The sequence below is a fragment of the Myxine glutinosa genome, chromosome 12 (genome assembly GCF_964187855.1).
Source record: "Myxine glutinosa chromosome 12, kmMyxGlut1.1, whole genome shotgun sequence".
Taxonomy (NCBI): Eukaryota; Metazoa; Chordata; class Myxini; order Myxiniformes; family Myxinidae; genus Myxine; species Myxine glutinosa.
Window position 1 is genome coordinate 88,798,679 of NC_136272.1, and position 15,191 is coordinate 88,813,869.

Genomic DNA, 15,191 nt, shown 5'->3' on the forward strand with positions numbered 1-15,191 from the left:
CAATCACAGGCTCTATTCCCATCATCTTTCGCAATTCATCATTTGTCTTCCTCTTGTCATTCAAAGCACGTTGTACATTGAATGGAATTCACTCCGACACCCTTCCTGCACACAGCACACGGCCACTTCCCAGTTCTTTCCACCTCACCACATGCTTTACCACTTGCCATCACCTTCGTTTTTCTGATATTCACCTTCAGACCTTTTGTCTCCATACATTCCTTCCACTTGTTCATTTTCCCCTTCAGTCCATTCATACTTTCTGCAATCAACACCAGATCATCTGCATACAACAACTCCCACAGTAAACCCTCCTTTACATTCCGAGCCAGCACCTCCATCACAGCTACAAATAGTAGTGGACTTAGTACCGACCCCTGATGCACTCCCACCTTCACCTCAAACTCACCACTGTTCCCGTCCTTCGTCCTTACAGCTGTGCGCGCTCTTTTGTACATTGCCATCACTACTCTGGTCAACCATTCCTCCACTCCTAACTTCCTCAATGCCCATGTCACTACTTCACGTGGAACCCTATCGAATGCTTTCTCCAGATCAACAAACCCAAGAAACAACTTCTTCCTCTTCTCCATGTACTTCTGCAACTGCCTCACAATAAAAAGTGCGTCTGTTGTTCCTCTTCCTGGCATAAATCCAAACTGCATTTCGTCAATCTTCACTTTCTTCCTTATCCTCCTATCATTATGTAAGATAAGATAAGATATAAGTATAAGAGATAGGATAAGAGGATAAGAGAGATAAGGATATTATTTTTCCCAAAATCAATAAGATAAAGCAAAAAAATCAATTTTAGCACAAAAATCCTATGGAATTACACTGCATACCGCACTGGTGGTGCTTGTATGTATGTCGAGGATATTAGTAGACCACAAACAGAGGAAAACTTCCTGTTCCATCTCCTTCACGAGTGAAAAGCGGTTTTCCCAGCTTCGTGAAAACTTCTCTGAAAGCTGTTAATATGTACCGGATCTGTCATGTTTCACTATTGCTGTTTGTTTCCTGCGTTGTTCGTCGCATTGTCAATGCATCCCTGTGCCCTCTTATCTGTACATATTGATACTCGGTCCTGTTGTATCAACTTTGAGATTGTGTTTATCATCTTTCTTTCGGCGGTCGACCGACTCGGTGCACCCAATATGTGGTGGGCCAAGCCAAGTTCATCTTTGTGTTCCCGTTTGTTGACATGTTAGCGAATACCAGGGCTTGCCCACTGGTCTCGCACATCTTATTTTGCGCCGAAAACCAAAACCAAACGTTGGGTCATAGCTGAAGCTGATTATATTGGAGGGAGTTGAATCTTTCAGAACTAGTCCCAACATGTCCGTAATGTTATCAGTTTCTATTGTACACATGTCCTGATACCTCACCTCTTGTCTTGTCTGCGAGGCCTCGAAAGGTTTTTTTTAATTTTATTCTTCTGGTCACTCCGTTTCCAATTAGTACCACATCTTAATATAAAATGGCACAAATGAACGGGTGTTTGACATTGAGGTCATTCAAATCTCTGTCAGCATTCTGTTGCATTCATACCGACTGTTCTTGTCACTTGCAGGTCACAGCATGTGGGGTGAAGGAACAGGGGTGGCACCGATGCGTTGCCCAACCCAGCAAGTCGGCCATCAACGAACACCCTCAGAGGCTGAACGTTGGCTCGAGGAAGTCACACGCTCTGTCAGGATCCAGGAGCAACAACATCCTGGAATGCCTTACAACGTGCCCAACCCGTTTGGTGCGCACGCTGCTAGGGCAGCACCCGGGGCTTACCACTCGGGTCACGTGGCCTTTTCTGCACAAGCCTATAGCCTACAGAATGGATCACCATGTCACAGTCAGGTGTCAGCAGCAGCGGCTACCACCTCGGCCCTTGCAAACCGCCCTGCTGGAATTACACCGGCACATATGGAAACAAGCTTGTATCCTGGGCACACGCAAAGTCAAACAGGCTCCGTGTTCCCTTCAGCACCTCACCAGTCACTCCACACGGCGGTTGTCGCTAGCAAGACGGCCCTCGCGACCACCCCGTCCGCACGTATTGCAAAGACGACACCCCTGAGCCAAAGGGGCATCGCTACGGGTAAAACGGACGTGGCCGAGAAATCGAGCGTTGATCCCGGGGAAGAGGCTTTCGAGGCAAAATGGGTGGCAGCAGCTTCAGTACCGACGACAGAGTCTTTGCAGTCTCCCGGAAACCCCTTTTCAAGGAATGCAAAAAAGTCTAAAGTGCAGTAGTGACTTTGGGGTTTTGCAAGTGGCGGTTTGCACCAACGGTTTTGCTGTGCCATTATTTCAAAGAAGGGTAAAGACTATGTTACTGATGCCACCACCATTGTAGTGAAATAAGCTCTGATGAATATGATCACAGATTAATTACGGCATCATATTCTGCATAACCCTGCCTTACAATGCACCGTCCGGTTGTGATTGGTCCGTGTACAGTTCTCCTATTAAATTTGCCGGAGCATATTGACAACGTTAGTCACCCACTGGCATTGACAAGTTGTGAGTGGAAATATTTGTTATTTGTAGCAATGTGTAAATAGGGCAACGGTAAGGTCCGGGTAAGTAAGGAGCAAAGACTTTGGCACAATTGCTTCAATGTCATCAACATCACCGACACCGATTTCTCCGAGTCTGCGTCACTTTTTGCTGTTGTCCGGTCATTTCAACTTCCCCGTTTGCAGTTCCCGCTCCCACACCACGTGTTCGGCCATCTCCTCCAAACTCGGTGCCTCGATGAAAGTATTATTCGCATTCAATCCCCGGCCGGACACGTCGTCCTGTGGGTGCCCGCTTCGCATCGCCACGGGTGGCGGCACTCCGTACGGTCCACCCTGCTCTTCCGTCTTGGCTCGCCCGGCCTGACACAAACCCCAATCGACACTAAATTTGCGGAAACGCCGAATGCCCACCTCCGTGTACACGAGTGAAGACGATGTGGTGTTTCTTCTCTTTTGTCATCATTTTGTGGCCCGTGTTGGAGCGTAAGCCCTGCAACGGCTCGCACGATTTTGAGATGATCTCCATTATCAAGCTAAACCTGCTGCACCCAATCAGGATGTATTCCCAGGATTACACATTATCCCCAGCACGTACCATTCCTTCTGGTGCTTCAGCTTCTAGAAAACCTCTGAATAATGGGAAAGGGTCACGACCTCCTTCGTGTCGGTGGAACAGTTCAGTCGTCCTCGGCAGGTTTGAGTCTCCGGTTTGGAGAGAATGTTGTCCATTTATTGTATAATTAATTGATCATTATTATTAATTTTGTTATTTGTTCAGTGTACTTTGGCTGAATTTAAATGCAAAGTCATCTCTTTCTTCGTCATCAGATGCAGCTTGTTTCCCACCTGCGTTCGACATATTTATTTGATGCAACACAATGACCTTGCAAGGCGATGAATGTATACGTGGGGGGGGGGGGGGGGGGGGGAATTAAAATCACACAAAATGTACTTACTGGAACTGCTTTAGTTATTTATTTGTTTAGCAACTATTTCTGACACAATAACTCTCCTCAGATCCGTGCCTCCCCCTCCTCTCCTCCTCCTTAATTTATTCAGGTTTGATTCCAAGGGCAGAACATGCAGCTGAATAACATGGACCTCCTCAAGGCGAAGACGAGACAAGAGGTCCTTTGTACCAAGAAAATGAAGCGAAGCAAAATTCCATTCTGTGCTTCCATGGAGTCTTCAAAGCCTAAACAATGTGGTGGTGATTGTGTGGAGAAGTGGACAAGGGGGCCATTTAATGTCCCAATCGGTGGGTGATTCACGCCTATTTGGACATTTTGTGCTGAGATTTAAAATATGCTTCTGAAATGCGTAAAAAAAATCTGTCGATGTATCTATCGACTGCACTCCCACACCACTTCCAACATTTCTCTCGTCCCTTCCTCAAAGCCACGGGAATGTGGACATGGTGCGGTGCAGTTGTTAAACTACGTTTGTAGCTTTCACTGACGGAACATTGTCTGAAATTATTGTCTGAAGTTTTTAAGTCCCAGTTTTGTGAGTGTCGGGTAGTTGGAGGCAGTGAATTGAACGTGGGGTCGATTGTGGAGATGATGATTGAATGGAATGTCTAATACGAGCTCAGTCTCGATGACATGTGGAAGTTGTATGTTCTCTACGGCCAGTGACTAGTACTGTACTTGGAGGACAGTAGGCTTACTTGGGTATCACTTTGAATCCCGCTGGATGGATGTGAAGTGTACAATGACATGGATTACTCTGAGATTGGAAAATTATTGACTCCATTTATATTTACAAAAATTGTAGGACCTCAAGTCCATGATATTAGACACCACATTTGGCTCAACATCTCTTCCAAGAACGGCGTGTTCCACAGAATGCTGATCCACCTGCTAGCACTTCACCATAACTGAAGTATTTGGCATGGTTCGAACATGGAAAAGGTTGAAGTTTGTCCAAGTTCTTGTTCGTCCAAAACCTTTCATCAAAAATGTATCCTCCAGTCGGGAAGGGATAGTCTACTAACGATCCTTGTCTCAGATGTTAGTCTTGTTTCAGGTTTCCGGTCACTGTCACCTATTATACAAGGAAATGCAAGGGACTTTCACACAGGAGGAGGGCATTTGGGCCATCATGCCTGTGCTACATGAACACCACTGATACAATCTATCAGTTTGTTTACTTAATTTCACGTGGGGGAGTGGGAGGTGGGGGGGGGGCAGGGGGAAAGGACAATCGGCAGTTCCCGCGACATCACTAGTGTGTTTTTTTCCTTTATATAATATTAGCAAATACAACTCGTTACTTCGCTGATGTGAATACTAAGGAAGGGGAGTAGGGAGAGGGGAGGGAGGTAAGGGGGGGGAGAGAGACGCCTCACCACACATCGCCATACACTCTGGAAGGGAGGGGGAGAGACAGGGAGGGTTGGGCGAGAGACAGAGAGGTGGGGGAGAGAGAAAAAAGAGAAGGGTGAGGGGAGGAGTGGGGGTTTGAGGGGCAGGAGGATGAGCAAAGAGAATGATATGTTATGCTTAATGACCATGCACACATACACATACACATGGAGGTGGATACTTAGAGACCTGGGAGGGCTCCTTTCCACCTTCTGATACCTGCATAGGAGTTAACAACCAACAGCACACACACAAAAAGACATTCCCTGTATGATCGCTTGTGAGTGGACCGAGGCACTGCGGCGTGTTCAAAATTCCATTGCGATAAAGCATAAACACGCATGAAGTACATAAAAACGACAACCCTAAAGGACCAAAGGTTTACCTTGAAACAGGCCTTTGTCAATCGGTGTACTTTGTACTTTTTAAAGGAAGGAGATAAATTAAATTGACTACAGGCATAGCAGGAGGAGGACCACGTTCTTTTAATTTGATTTATTTTGCCTTCCTTACTCCGGAGATTTCCCCACAGAGTTTCCAGATGCGACTGTGGAAGCCTTGCCTTTGATTCTGCTGGTTAATTTATTTTCATTGTTCTCAATTTCCACTGGTTAATTATTTTCATTTTACTCAATAAAGTTACAGTTGGGGCACATTCCTTTCTATTTTCTTCACTCAATATAATTTTTGGAACAGTAGAAAAAGTTAAGTTTAATGCTTTGGCAACATGGATAAGGAGGAAGGACAGCCTTGCTTAAAGCTGAATAAAATATATACACTTAGTTATATGAATCGCTAATGTTTTAAATTGTTCAGATTTTGATACTTAAGTGTATGGGATCCGATCATCAAATCCGAATCCAGATTTTGATTATATGCTTTAATTAGTCCATGAGAGTGGGTAGTGCTTCCAAGCCAAGGCACATTTCAATGGGCCGAAACAAAATTGCGGTTTTAATTAAGAACCGCGATGTCACAGAGGCCAAGATGGTGCATCACCATTTTGGTAGACCTATTTTGATATTTTTTTTTGTTATGAGTACCCCGTTAATTAGCTTCTCTCTTTTCTGGTCTATCTCTCCTCTGGTCTATCTGTCTCCACCGGTATATCTCTGTCCTCCTCTGGTCTATTTCTCTCCACCGGTCTATCTCTATCCTCCTCCGGTCTATCTCTCTCCTCCACCGATCTATCTCTGTCTCCTCCGGTCTATCTCTCCTCCTCTGGTCTATCTCTCTCCTCCTCTGGTCTATCTCTCTCCTCCTTCGGTCTATCTCTCTCCTCCTCCGGTCTATATCTCCTCCTCTGGTCTATCTCTCTCCTTCTCTGGTCTATCTCCCTTCTCCGGTCTGTCTATAACTCGCCTAGTATCAATCTCCCTTCTCTAATCTATCGATCTCTCTCCTCCTCTGGTCTATCTCTCTCCTCCTCTGGTCTATATCTCCTCCTCTGGTCTATCTCTCTCCTTCTCTGGTCTATTTCTCTCCTTCTCTGGTCTATCTCCCTTCTCCGGTCTGTCTATAACTCACCTAGTATCAATCTCCCTTCTCTAATCTATCGATCTCTCTCCTCCTCTGGTCTAGCTCTCTCCACCAGTCTATCTCTCTTCTCTGGTCTATCTATTACTCGCCTCGGGTCTATCTCCATTCTATAATCTATAACTCGCCTCTGATCTATCTCTCACACTTCCAGTCTACCTCTCCTCCAGTCTACCTCTCTCTCTCTCTCTCTCTTCCGGTCTATATTTCTCTTCTAGTCTGTCTCTCCTTGATCCATCTCTCCTCAGTCTGTCTATCAATCCTCCCATGTATCTCCCTCTTCTCTTTCTGACCTCTGACCCTCCACAGCTTCTCGAGGACTCACCTTTTCTTCCAGTAATCCACTAAAAAAAAAAAATTAATGCTTTCTGCACACCTCCACTGTTTTGTTTCTCTTTTTTTTCTCATGTATCTGGAAGTGCATTTGAAGACCGTCCGATTGTATTTGTCACTCGAGCTCTTCAGACAGACAGTGCACTTCCATATCTGTAGCTATGGCTTAGAGGGCGGGGTGGGGTGGGGGGAGGAGGGGCTGTGCTCACCCACTTTAAAAAATGGGGAGGCGAAATACCATGTTGGCCCCTCCACGTAAACATGCAGTCTCTTAGAAGAAGTGGAAGAATGTATAATTCATCATATCCCATTTACGGTTAATAAACAATTGATAGTAACAAAGTATATCATGAAAACCGTTCACATTGAAAATACAGAGTGACGCCCCTTGTGTTAGACGTGTGACTCGTCAGCGTAAATCGTGTGCCTTGTGCAATGGAGCCGCCATCAAAACAACAGCGACTGCAAAAACATGCCGAACCATAAATAGGAAAAATTTCAGCCTAGCAACGACAAGCACCTCCAGTTTAGAGTCGCTCTCGCATCTATCCTCAAGCTTTGCTGCCAGTACCATGCCATCTGTATCATCATGCCCTCAATGATGGAGGTAGGCCTGCTTCATGCTCATTTGCATGCACCATGCGTTCTTGGAAAGTTGTTCTTAAATTGAAAGTTTGTAAATCCTCCATCATTGTCCCATATATGTATAAATGATATAAATGTGTGGGTAAAGCGCGGCGTTACGCGCGCTGCTTGTGAGCAAGGAGGAAGCGGACAAGCGGTAACATATAAACGTCTTTATTGTAAGACTACACTGTAACACTGAACTCCTCCGGGCTGGTCGCCCGGGGTATATCATGAGGCCACGCCTACCCCTCGGGCGTGGCCACCGCCCACTCGGTGCGTGGAATGATGTCACCACGCCAGTGGGCTTTTGTGTCCGCCACACGCGCCCCCCCAGAATTCCCGCGCACCTGGAGGGCCAGTTTGCGGGGCAGACGAATGACCCGGCCGAAGCGCCCCCTGGCGATCGGCGGCGTCCGGGGTGCAGGGATACCAGGTGGGATGCCCCTGGCTGCCCCTGGGATGGGTGCAGGACCGGGGGGCGCCGTGGCGGCGGGGCTGGGCGGTGCCGGGGGTCCGCCCGCAGGAGGGCGGCCCCGACGTGGGGGTCGGGCCACTGGCGGTGGATGGTCCACATCGAGGTGGGCCGGCTTGAGGCGGTCTACCGAAACGCGGTCAGAAGTACCGCCGATGTCCAGGGTGAAGTGCTTCGCCCCGGTCTCCAGCACACGGAAAGGCCCGTCGTACGGGGGCCGCAGTGGTGTCCGATGGGCATCGTGGCGGACGAAGACGTACTCCGCCGTGCGAAGGTCTGGGGCGACGTGCGTCGGTGGGTGCCCGTGGCATGCCGTTGGCACCGGGGCGAACCTCTGGGCGGTCTCTTGCAGAGCGGAGCGCTGCTGTGCCGCGGACCATGGTGCCGTGGAGTCGGGGAGGAACTCGCCCGGCACCCGCAGCGGTTGCCCGAAGACCAACTCCGCCGCGGATGCGCGCAGGTCCTCCTTGGGCGCCGTCCGGAGGCCCAGCAGGACCCAGGGGAGCCTGTCGACCCAGCCGCCGTCGCGGAGGGTGGCCCGGAGCGCGGCCTTCAATGAGCGGTGAAATCGCTCACACAGGCCGTTAGCCTGGGGGTGGTAGGCCGTGGTTCGGTGCAGCCGGACCCCGAGCCCCTGCGCAACCGCCCCCCAGAGCTCCGAGGTGAACTGGGGGCCGCGGTCGGATGAGATGTCTGAGGGGGCGCCGAACCGGGCGACCCAGGTGGTGATGAAAGCCTGCGCGACATCGGCCGCCGTTGTCGACGCCAAGGGCACGGCCTCCGGCCACCGGGTGGTGCGGTCCACCATGGTGAGGACGTAGGTGAAACCCCGCGAGGGGGGCAGAGGTCCCACCAGGTCCACGTGGACGTGGTCAAACCGGCGTTCCGGCACCGTGAACGGGGCCAACGGGGCCTGGGTGTGCCGGTGCACCTTGGCGCGCTGGCACGCGAGGCACGTCCTGGCCCAGCCGCGGACGGCCTTCCGGAGGCCATGCCAGACGAACTTGTCGGCGATCAGCCTTTGGGAGGCCCTCGCGCCCGGGTGGGACAGGCGGTGGATGGCGTCAAACACCTGGCGCTGCCAGCCCGCGGGCACAATGGGGTGAGGACGCCCGAGGGAGACGTCGCACAAGAGAGCCGCGCCCGCGCCGTCGAACGGCACCTCGGTGACGCGGAGGCCCGTGACGGCGGTCCGCAAGGCCTGGACGTCGGGGTCAGCGGCCTGGTCCGCTGCCATCCAGGCATAGTCGATGCCGAGGTGGACTGCGTGGGCGACGGCCCGGGAAAGGCAATCCGCCACCGGGTTGTCCTTCCCCGCGACGTGCTGGATGTCCGTCGTGTACTCGGACACGGCCGAGAGGTGACGCTGCTGCCGGGCCGACCACGGCTCGGTGACCTTGCCCATCGCGAAGATCAGCGGCTTGTGGTCGACGAAGGCAGTGAACGCCCGGCCCTCGAGCAGATGGCGGAAGTGCCTGACCGCCAAGTGAAGTCCGAGCAACTCGCGGTCGAAGGTACTGTAACGGCGTTCGGGCGGGCGAAGCTGCCGGCTAAAGAACGCCAGCGGTTGCCAAGCTCCACGCACCCATTGCTCGTGCATCGCGCCCACCGCGTAGTCCGAGGCATCGGTGGTGAGGGCGATCGGTGCATCGGGCGCCGGGTGCGCGAGCATGGTGGCGTTAGCCAAGGCGAGCTTCGCGCCCGTGAACGCCGTGTCCATCTGCTCGGTCCAGGTAACGTCGCCTTTGCCCGGCTTACCTCGGAGAGCTTCGTGCAGGGGGCGCAGGAGCTGGGCGATACGGGGCAGGAACCGATGGTAAAAGTTCACCATGCCCAGGAACTCCTGCAGCCCTCTGATCGTGCGGGGGCGTGGAAACCCCTTCACCGCCTCCACCTTGGCCGGCAGGGGGACGGCGCCGTGCCTGGTGACACGGTGCCCCAGAAAATCGATTGTGGCGGCGCCGAACCGGCACTTTGCGGGGTTCACAATCAGGCCATGCTGGCCCAGGCGTTCGAAGAGCGTGCGGAGGTGGCGTACGTGCTCTTCGCGGGACGCGCTGGCGACGAGGATATCGTCCAGGTAGACGTAGACAAAATCCAAGTCGCGCAGGACGCTGTCCATCAGTCGCTGGAACGCCTGAGCCGCATTCTTCAGACCGAAGGGCATGCGCAGGAACTCGAAGAGTCCGAATGGCGTGATGACCGCCGTCTTCGGGACGTCCTCCAGCCTGACGGGGACCTGATGGTAGCCGCGTATGAGGTCCACCTTCGAGAAGAAGGACCTGCCCGCCAAACGGGCAGAAAAGTCCTGAATGTGGGGGACGGGGTAGCGGTCGGGAGTCGTGGCGTCATTGAGACGGCGATAGTCCCCGCACGGTCGCCATCCCCCGCCGGGCTTCGGCACGATGTGCAGCGGCGACGCCCAAGCGCTCTCTGAGCGCCGAACGATGCCAAGTCGCTCCAGGGTAGCGAACTCCGCTTTTGCCACCGCCAGCTTCGTCGGCTCGAGGCGGCGTGCCCGGGCGTAGACCGGTGGCCCGACGGTGGGGATGTGATGGGCCACCCCGTGCTTGACGGCCCCCGCCGAGAAGGTGGGCCGCGTGAGGGCCGGGAAGCCGGCGAGGAGGCGGGTGAATGCGTCCGCTGCCGGAAGCGTACAGACCAACGTGGCCGGAACCGAATCGTTCGGCAAGCCGCTTGGCAAGCCGCTCGTTGAGCTGGGCAACGCACATGCGAGCGAGCTGAACGTCTCGGCCTGGACAAGCCGTCTGCGCTTGACGTCGACCAGGAGCCCATTAGCGCACAGGAAGTCCGCGCCAAGCAGTGCCATGGGCACGTCGGCGGTGACGAACGTCCATCGGAAAACCTGCCCTCCAAACCGCAGAGAGAGGCAGCGTTTTCCGTACGTACGGATGGGCGTCCCGTTCGCGGCAAGCAGCGCGGGGCCCCCACCCGCGGCGTGCTTGTCTGACGTGCCGGCGGGAATGACACTCACCTGTGCTCCCGTGTCGCACAGGTAACGGCGCCCGGAGAAGGTGTCCGTTATGAACAGCAGGCTGCTCGAACGGCCGGCGCTCATCGCCACAATTGAGCACCGGCCCGGGCGTTTCCCGACCCGTTGAAGGAGCACGGCGGATGACACCGCCGAGCTTCGTGGCCGAACTTGGCGTGGAACCAGCACCAGGTGGTGGAGCTGGAGGAGTGCGGCTGGCTCCGCCAGGCCGGTGGAGTCGACGGGTTTCCCCGCGGTGGCGGTTTTCGCCGCGGCGGTGGGCGGGGCGTGGCGGCGTTCACGAGGTGCGTATCAGCATGCTGCTGAACCACAGCGTGCTGTAGAAGATGATGCTGTGGAACATCAGCGTGCTGTAGAAGATGATGCTGTGGAACATCAGCGTGCTGTAGAAGATGATGCTGTGGAACATCAGCGTGCTGTAGAAGATGATGCTGTGGAACATCAGCGTCGAAGGCCGTGACGGCCACGCCAACGCTCGCCCGCGTGTCCGAAGCGGCGAAGTACTTGTCCGCCTCGGCCGCCAATGCTCGGGGTTCCGTTAGCCCGGTCCCGGCCAACGCGAGGCGAACCTGCGCTGGAAGTTGGCGACGGAAAAGCGCCCGGAATAGCGAACCGGGGGCTTCGTCGCCCAACAGTGACAGCATATGGTCCATTCGGACCGACGGGCGCGTCTCACCGAGCTCGGGGAGATCCAGGAGGCGGCCGGCTCGTGCGTCGTCCGTGAGGCTGAACGTGGCTAGGAGTAGCCGCTTGAGTGCCTCGTACTTGTGGCCGTCCGGTGGGTGGCGAAGGACGGACACAACTCGAGCGGCCGTGCCGGGCCCGAGGGAGGCGACGACGTGGCAGTAGCGCGTGTCATCGCCGGTGAGGTGCCGAAGCTGAAATTGGGCTTCGGCCTGGACGAACCAGACTTCGGCCTGAGCCTCCCAAAATTCCGGAAGTTTGACGAAGGCGGCCATGGCGATGGCGTCGCGTGTGGAAGGATCGCTCCGGCAGATCCAACGTCGAGGGTCACCAGTAAAGCGCGGCGTTACGCGCGCTGCTTGTGAGCAAGGAGGAAGCGGACAAGCGGTAACATATAAACGTCTTTATTGTAAGACTACACTGTAACACTGAACTCCTCCGGGCTGGTCGCCCGGGGTATATCATGAGGCCACGCCTACCCCTCGGGCGTGGCCACCGCCCACTCGGTGCGTGGAATGATGTCACCACGCCAGTGGGCTTTTGTGTCCGCCACATGGGGATATTTGTTCCCATTATAGAGTGACGTGCTATTTGGATCTTTAACGTCCACCGACTAACTAATGCTGGAGGCGAGATGCCTGTTGAACGTCCATCCGAGGGATGGCACACAGAATGATGAATCACCCTGCCTGTAAAACACCAGGATGGCAGGTTGATATTTGGCATGAATGATCGGTTGATATTCATTTCCATGCAATAAACAATTTGATATGGTACAATGCTCATACATAGACATGACAATATTCATATTTCGATCAATCATTATATGGACTTCCGCTTCCGGTCCCTCGAGCGACGGGGCTTGCTTTGATCTCTCCACGGCATCAAAGTTTGAGTGTTTTCCCGTTCGTTTCTTTGTCAAATTTCCGCTGCGTATTTTGTTGTGTATGTGTTATTGTGTGTTTCTATTTGGTTTTGGTTTTGTAGTTGTTGCAAATTTGTGTGTAATTAGTCGTTTCTTTGTCCGCGCCTCGTGCGACCTGGTGTCTCGTGCGGCCTCCTCGTCTCGACTTGTGCCCCGCCCCCTATATTCTCGTTTGTTCTTTCACCTCTGCTCCTGCTTTCTCAAATCCACGTTCTCACTTAGAGACTTTTCCCAGATTGTTTTCATGGTTTTGTTGAAATATTTATTTAAATATGTTTAAACCGCAGCGGTGATCCCCCCCCTCCCCCCCCCCCCCCCCCCCCAGGATTTCCATGTTTTAAACGTTTCCCAGTGTGTACCCTGGATAAGAATAGGTACGCCGTATCCCTGCGTGTCGTAGGAGGCGACTAAGAGGGTTGGCGTCAGGAAGGGCATCCGGCCATAAAAAACATTGCCTCAAAAAGAGAACCATGACAATTCCAAATACATGTGGGCAGGGTACAGCCCGAAGTGGAGATCGGTTTCTGAGGTTTGGGACATGGAATGTAGGGACAATGACAGGGAGATCAGGAGAAGTGGTGCAAGTATTGGTCAGAAGAAGAGTGGACATATGTTGTGTGCAAGAGACGAGATGGAAGGGAAGTGGTGTGAGAATGGTGAAGGGTAGGCATGGACAGAAATACAAGTTTGTGTGGCAAGGGTGCTTGGAGGGCGTGAATGGTGTTGGTGTCCTGTTTTCTGAGGAGTTTGTAGACAGTGTGGTGAGTGTGAGTAGAGTGAGTGATAGGTTGATGATGGTGAAAATGATGATTGGAAAGCTCTTGGTGAACGTCATCTCGGGATATGCTCCGCAGGTTGGTCGGAGCGATGAAGAGAAGGACAAGTTCTGGTGTGCGATAGAGAAGCTGATGGAAAACGTGAAAGATGAGGAAGTTGTTGTGGTAGGAGGAGACCTAAATGGACATGTGGGAAGGAGTATGGATGGTTTTGACGGAGTTCATGGGGGTTACGGATATGGTGTGAGAAATGGAGAAGGTGAAAGGATTTTGGAGTTTGCTGATGGAGCTGATTTGTTGATTTGTAATACTCAGTTCCAGAAAGAGGATAATAAGCTTGTTACATACACATCAGGTGGGTCGACGACAACCGTTGACGACCTGATGGTGCGTAGGCGAGATAGGGGGCACCTCCGAGACACAAAGGTGATCCCGGGGGAGGAGGCTGTTTCGCAGCACCACTTGGTTGTCTGCGACGTAAGGGTGAAAGGTGCGAGGAGAGCTCGGCGGGTGAAGTACCAACCGAGAATGAAGGTGTGGAGGTTGAAAGAGGTGACAGTAAGGGAGGCATTAAAAGAGAGGCTGAGTAGGGTCGAGGATGATGTGGTTGAGCTTGAAAGTGGTTGGATGTCAATGAAAGCTTGTCTGTTGGGAGCCGTTGGTGAGGTATGTGGATGGACAAAAGGACCACCGAGGCACTCGGAAACATGGTGGTGGGATGATGAAGTTGGAAAGAGGATTGACGAGAAGAGGAAGAAGTTCCAGGAGTGGCAGAAGGCGAAGGGTACGGGAGCAGAAACAGCACAGCATGAAAGTTATAAGGCAGCCAGGAAGGCTGCAAAGAAAGAGGTAGCAAAGGCGCAGGAGGCATGGAGGAAAATGTTTGGAGAACGCTTAGATTCGGAAGAGGGTCAGAAAGCAGTATTCAGGATTGCAAAGCAGATAGCGAAAGAGAGGTGTGATGTGATGGGGGTGAGCTGCTTGAAGGATGAAGTGGGACAAATCGTTGTCGACCCAGATGGAATTAAAGGAAGATGGAAAATATATATGGAAATGCTGTTGAATACAGAGAATGAATGGGATGGCAACATAGAGAGTAACCCAGTTTTAGGACCGGCAGAGAAGATAACTGAGAAGGAAGTTGAGGAAGCGATAAAAGCAATGAAGGGTAGAAAAGCGGGAGGGCCGACGGGAGTTGTGGGAGATATGTTGAAGGCAGCAGGAAGTTGGGGTGTGAAGAGAATGACAGAGATCTGTAATCTGGTGGTGAAAGAAGGCCGCATTCCAGTGGATTGGGAACTGAGTACCCTCGTCCCTCTATACAAGGGGCAAGGTGACCCTCTGGAGTGTGGCTCGTACCGAGCGATAAAGTTATTGGAGCATGGAATGAAGGTATTGGAAAGGGTGTTGGAGAGGAGGATAAGGAAGAAAGTGAAGATCGACGAAATGCAGTTTGGATTTATGCCAGGAAGAGGAACGACAGATGCGCTTTTCATTGTGAGGCAGTTGCAGGAGAAGTACATGGAGAAGAGGAAGAAGTTGTTTCTTGGGTTTGTCGATCTGGAGAAAGCATTTGATCGGGTTCCACGCAAAGTATTGACATGGGCATTGAGGAAGTTAGGAGTGGAGGAATGGTTGATCAGAGTAGTGATGGCAATGTACAAAAGAGCGCGCACAGCTGTAAGGACGAAGGACGGGAACAGTGGTGAGTTTGAGGTGAAGGTGGGAGTGCATCAGGGGTCGGTACTAAGTCCACTACTATTTGTAGCTGTGATGGAGGTGCTGGCTCAGAACGTAAAGGAGGGTTTACCGTGGGAGTTGTTGTATGCAGATGATCTGGTGTTGATTGCGGAAAGTATGGATGGACTGAAGGAAAAGATGAACACGTGGAAGGAATGTATGGAGACAAAAGGTCTGAAGGTGAATATCGGAAAGACGAA

At 52.4% G+C, this 15,191-nt stretch overlaps 1 protein-coding gene across 2 annotated transcripts in view; it reads left to right on the plus strand.

The window, feature by feature from the left end:
- Window positions 1-15,191, plus strand: part of LOC137437581 (protein numb homolog) — a 171,842-nt gene that overhangs the window by 149,294 nt on the left and 7,357 nt on the right. The window contains exon 11 of one of the 2 annotated variants that reach the window (XR_013620965.1): window positions 3,579-3,781. Coding sequence is in view for 1 of the 2 variants with exons in the window: in XM_078766080.1 (XP_078622206.1) it covers window positions 1,574-2,250 (677 nt within the window). In the remaining variant the exon portion in view is untranslated. Of the gene's footprint in view, window positions 1-1,573; window positions 2,518-3,578; window positions 3,782-15,191 lie in introns of those variants that run through there. The other variant, XM_078766080.1, reaches the window with a different exon arrangement.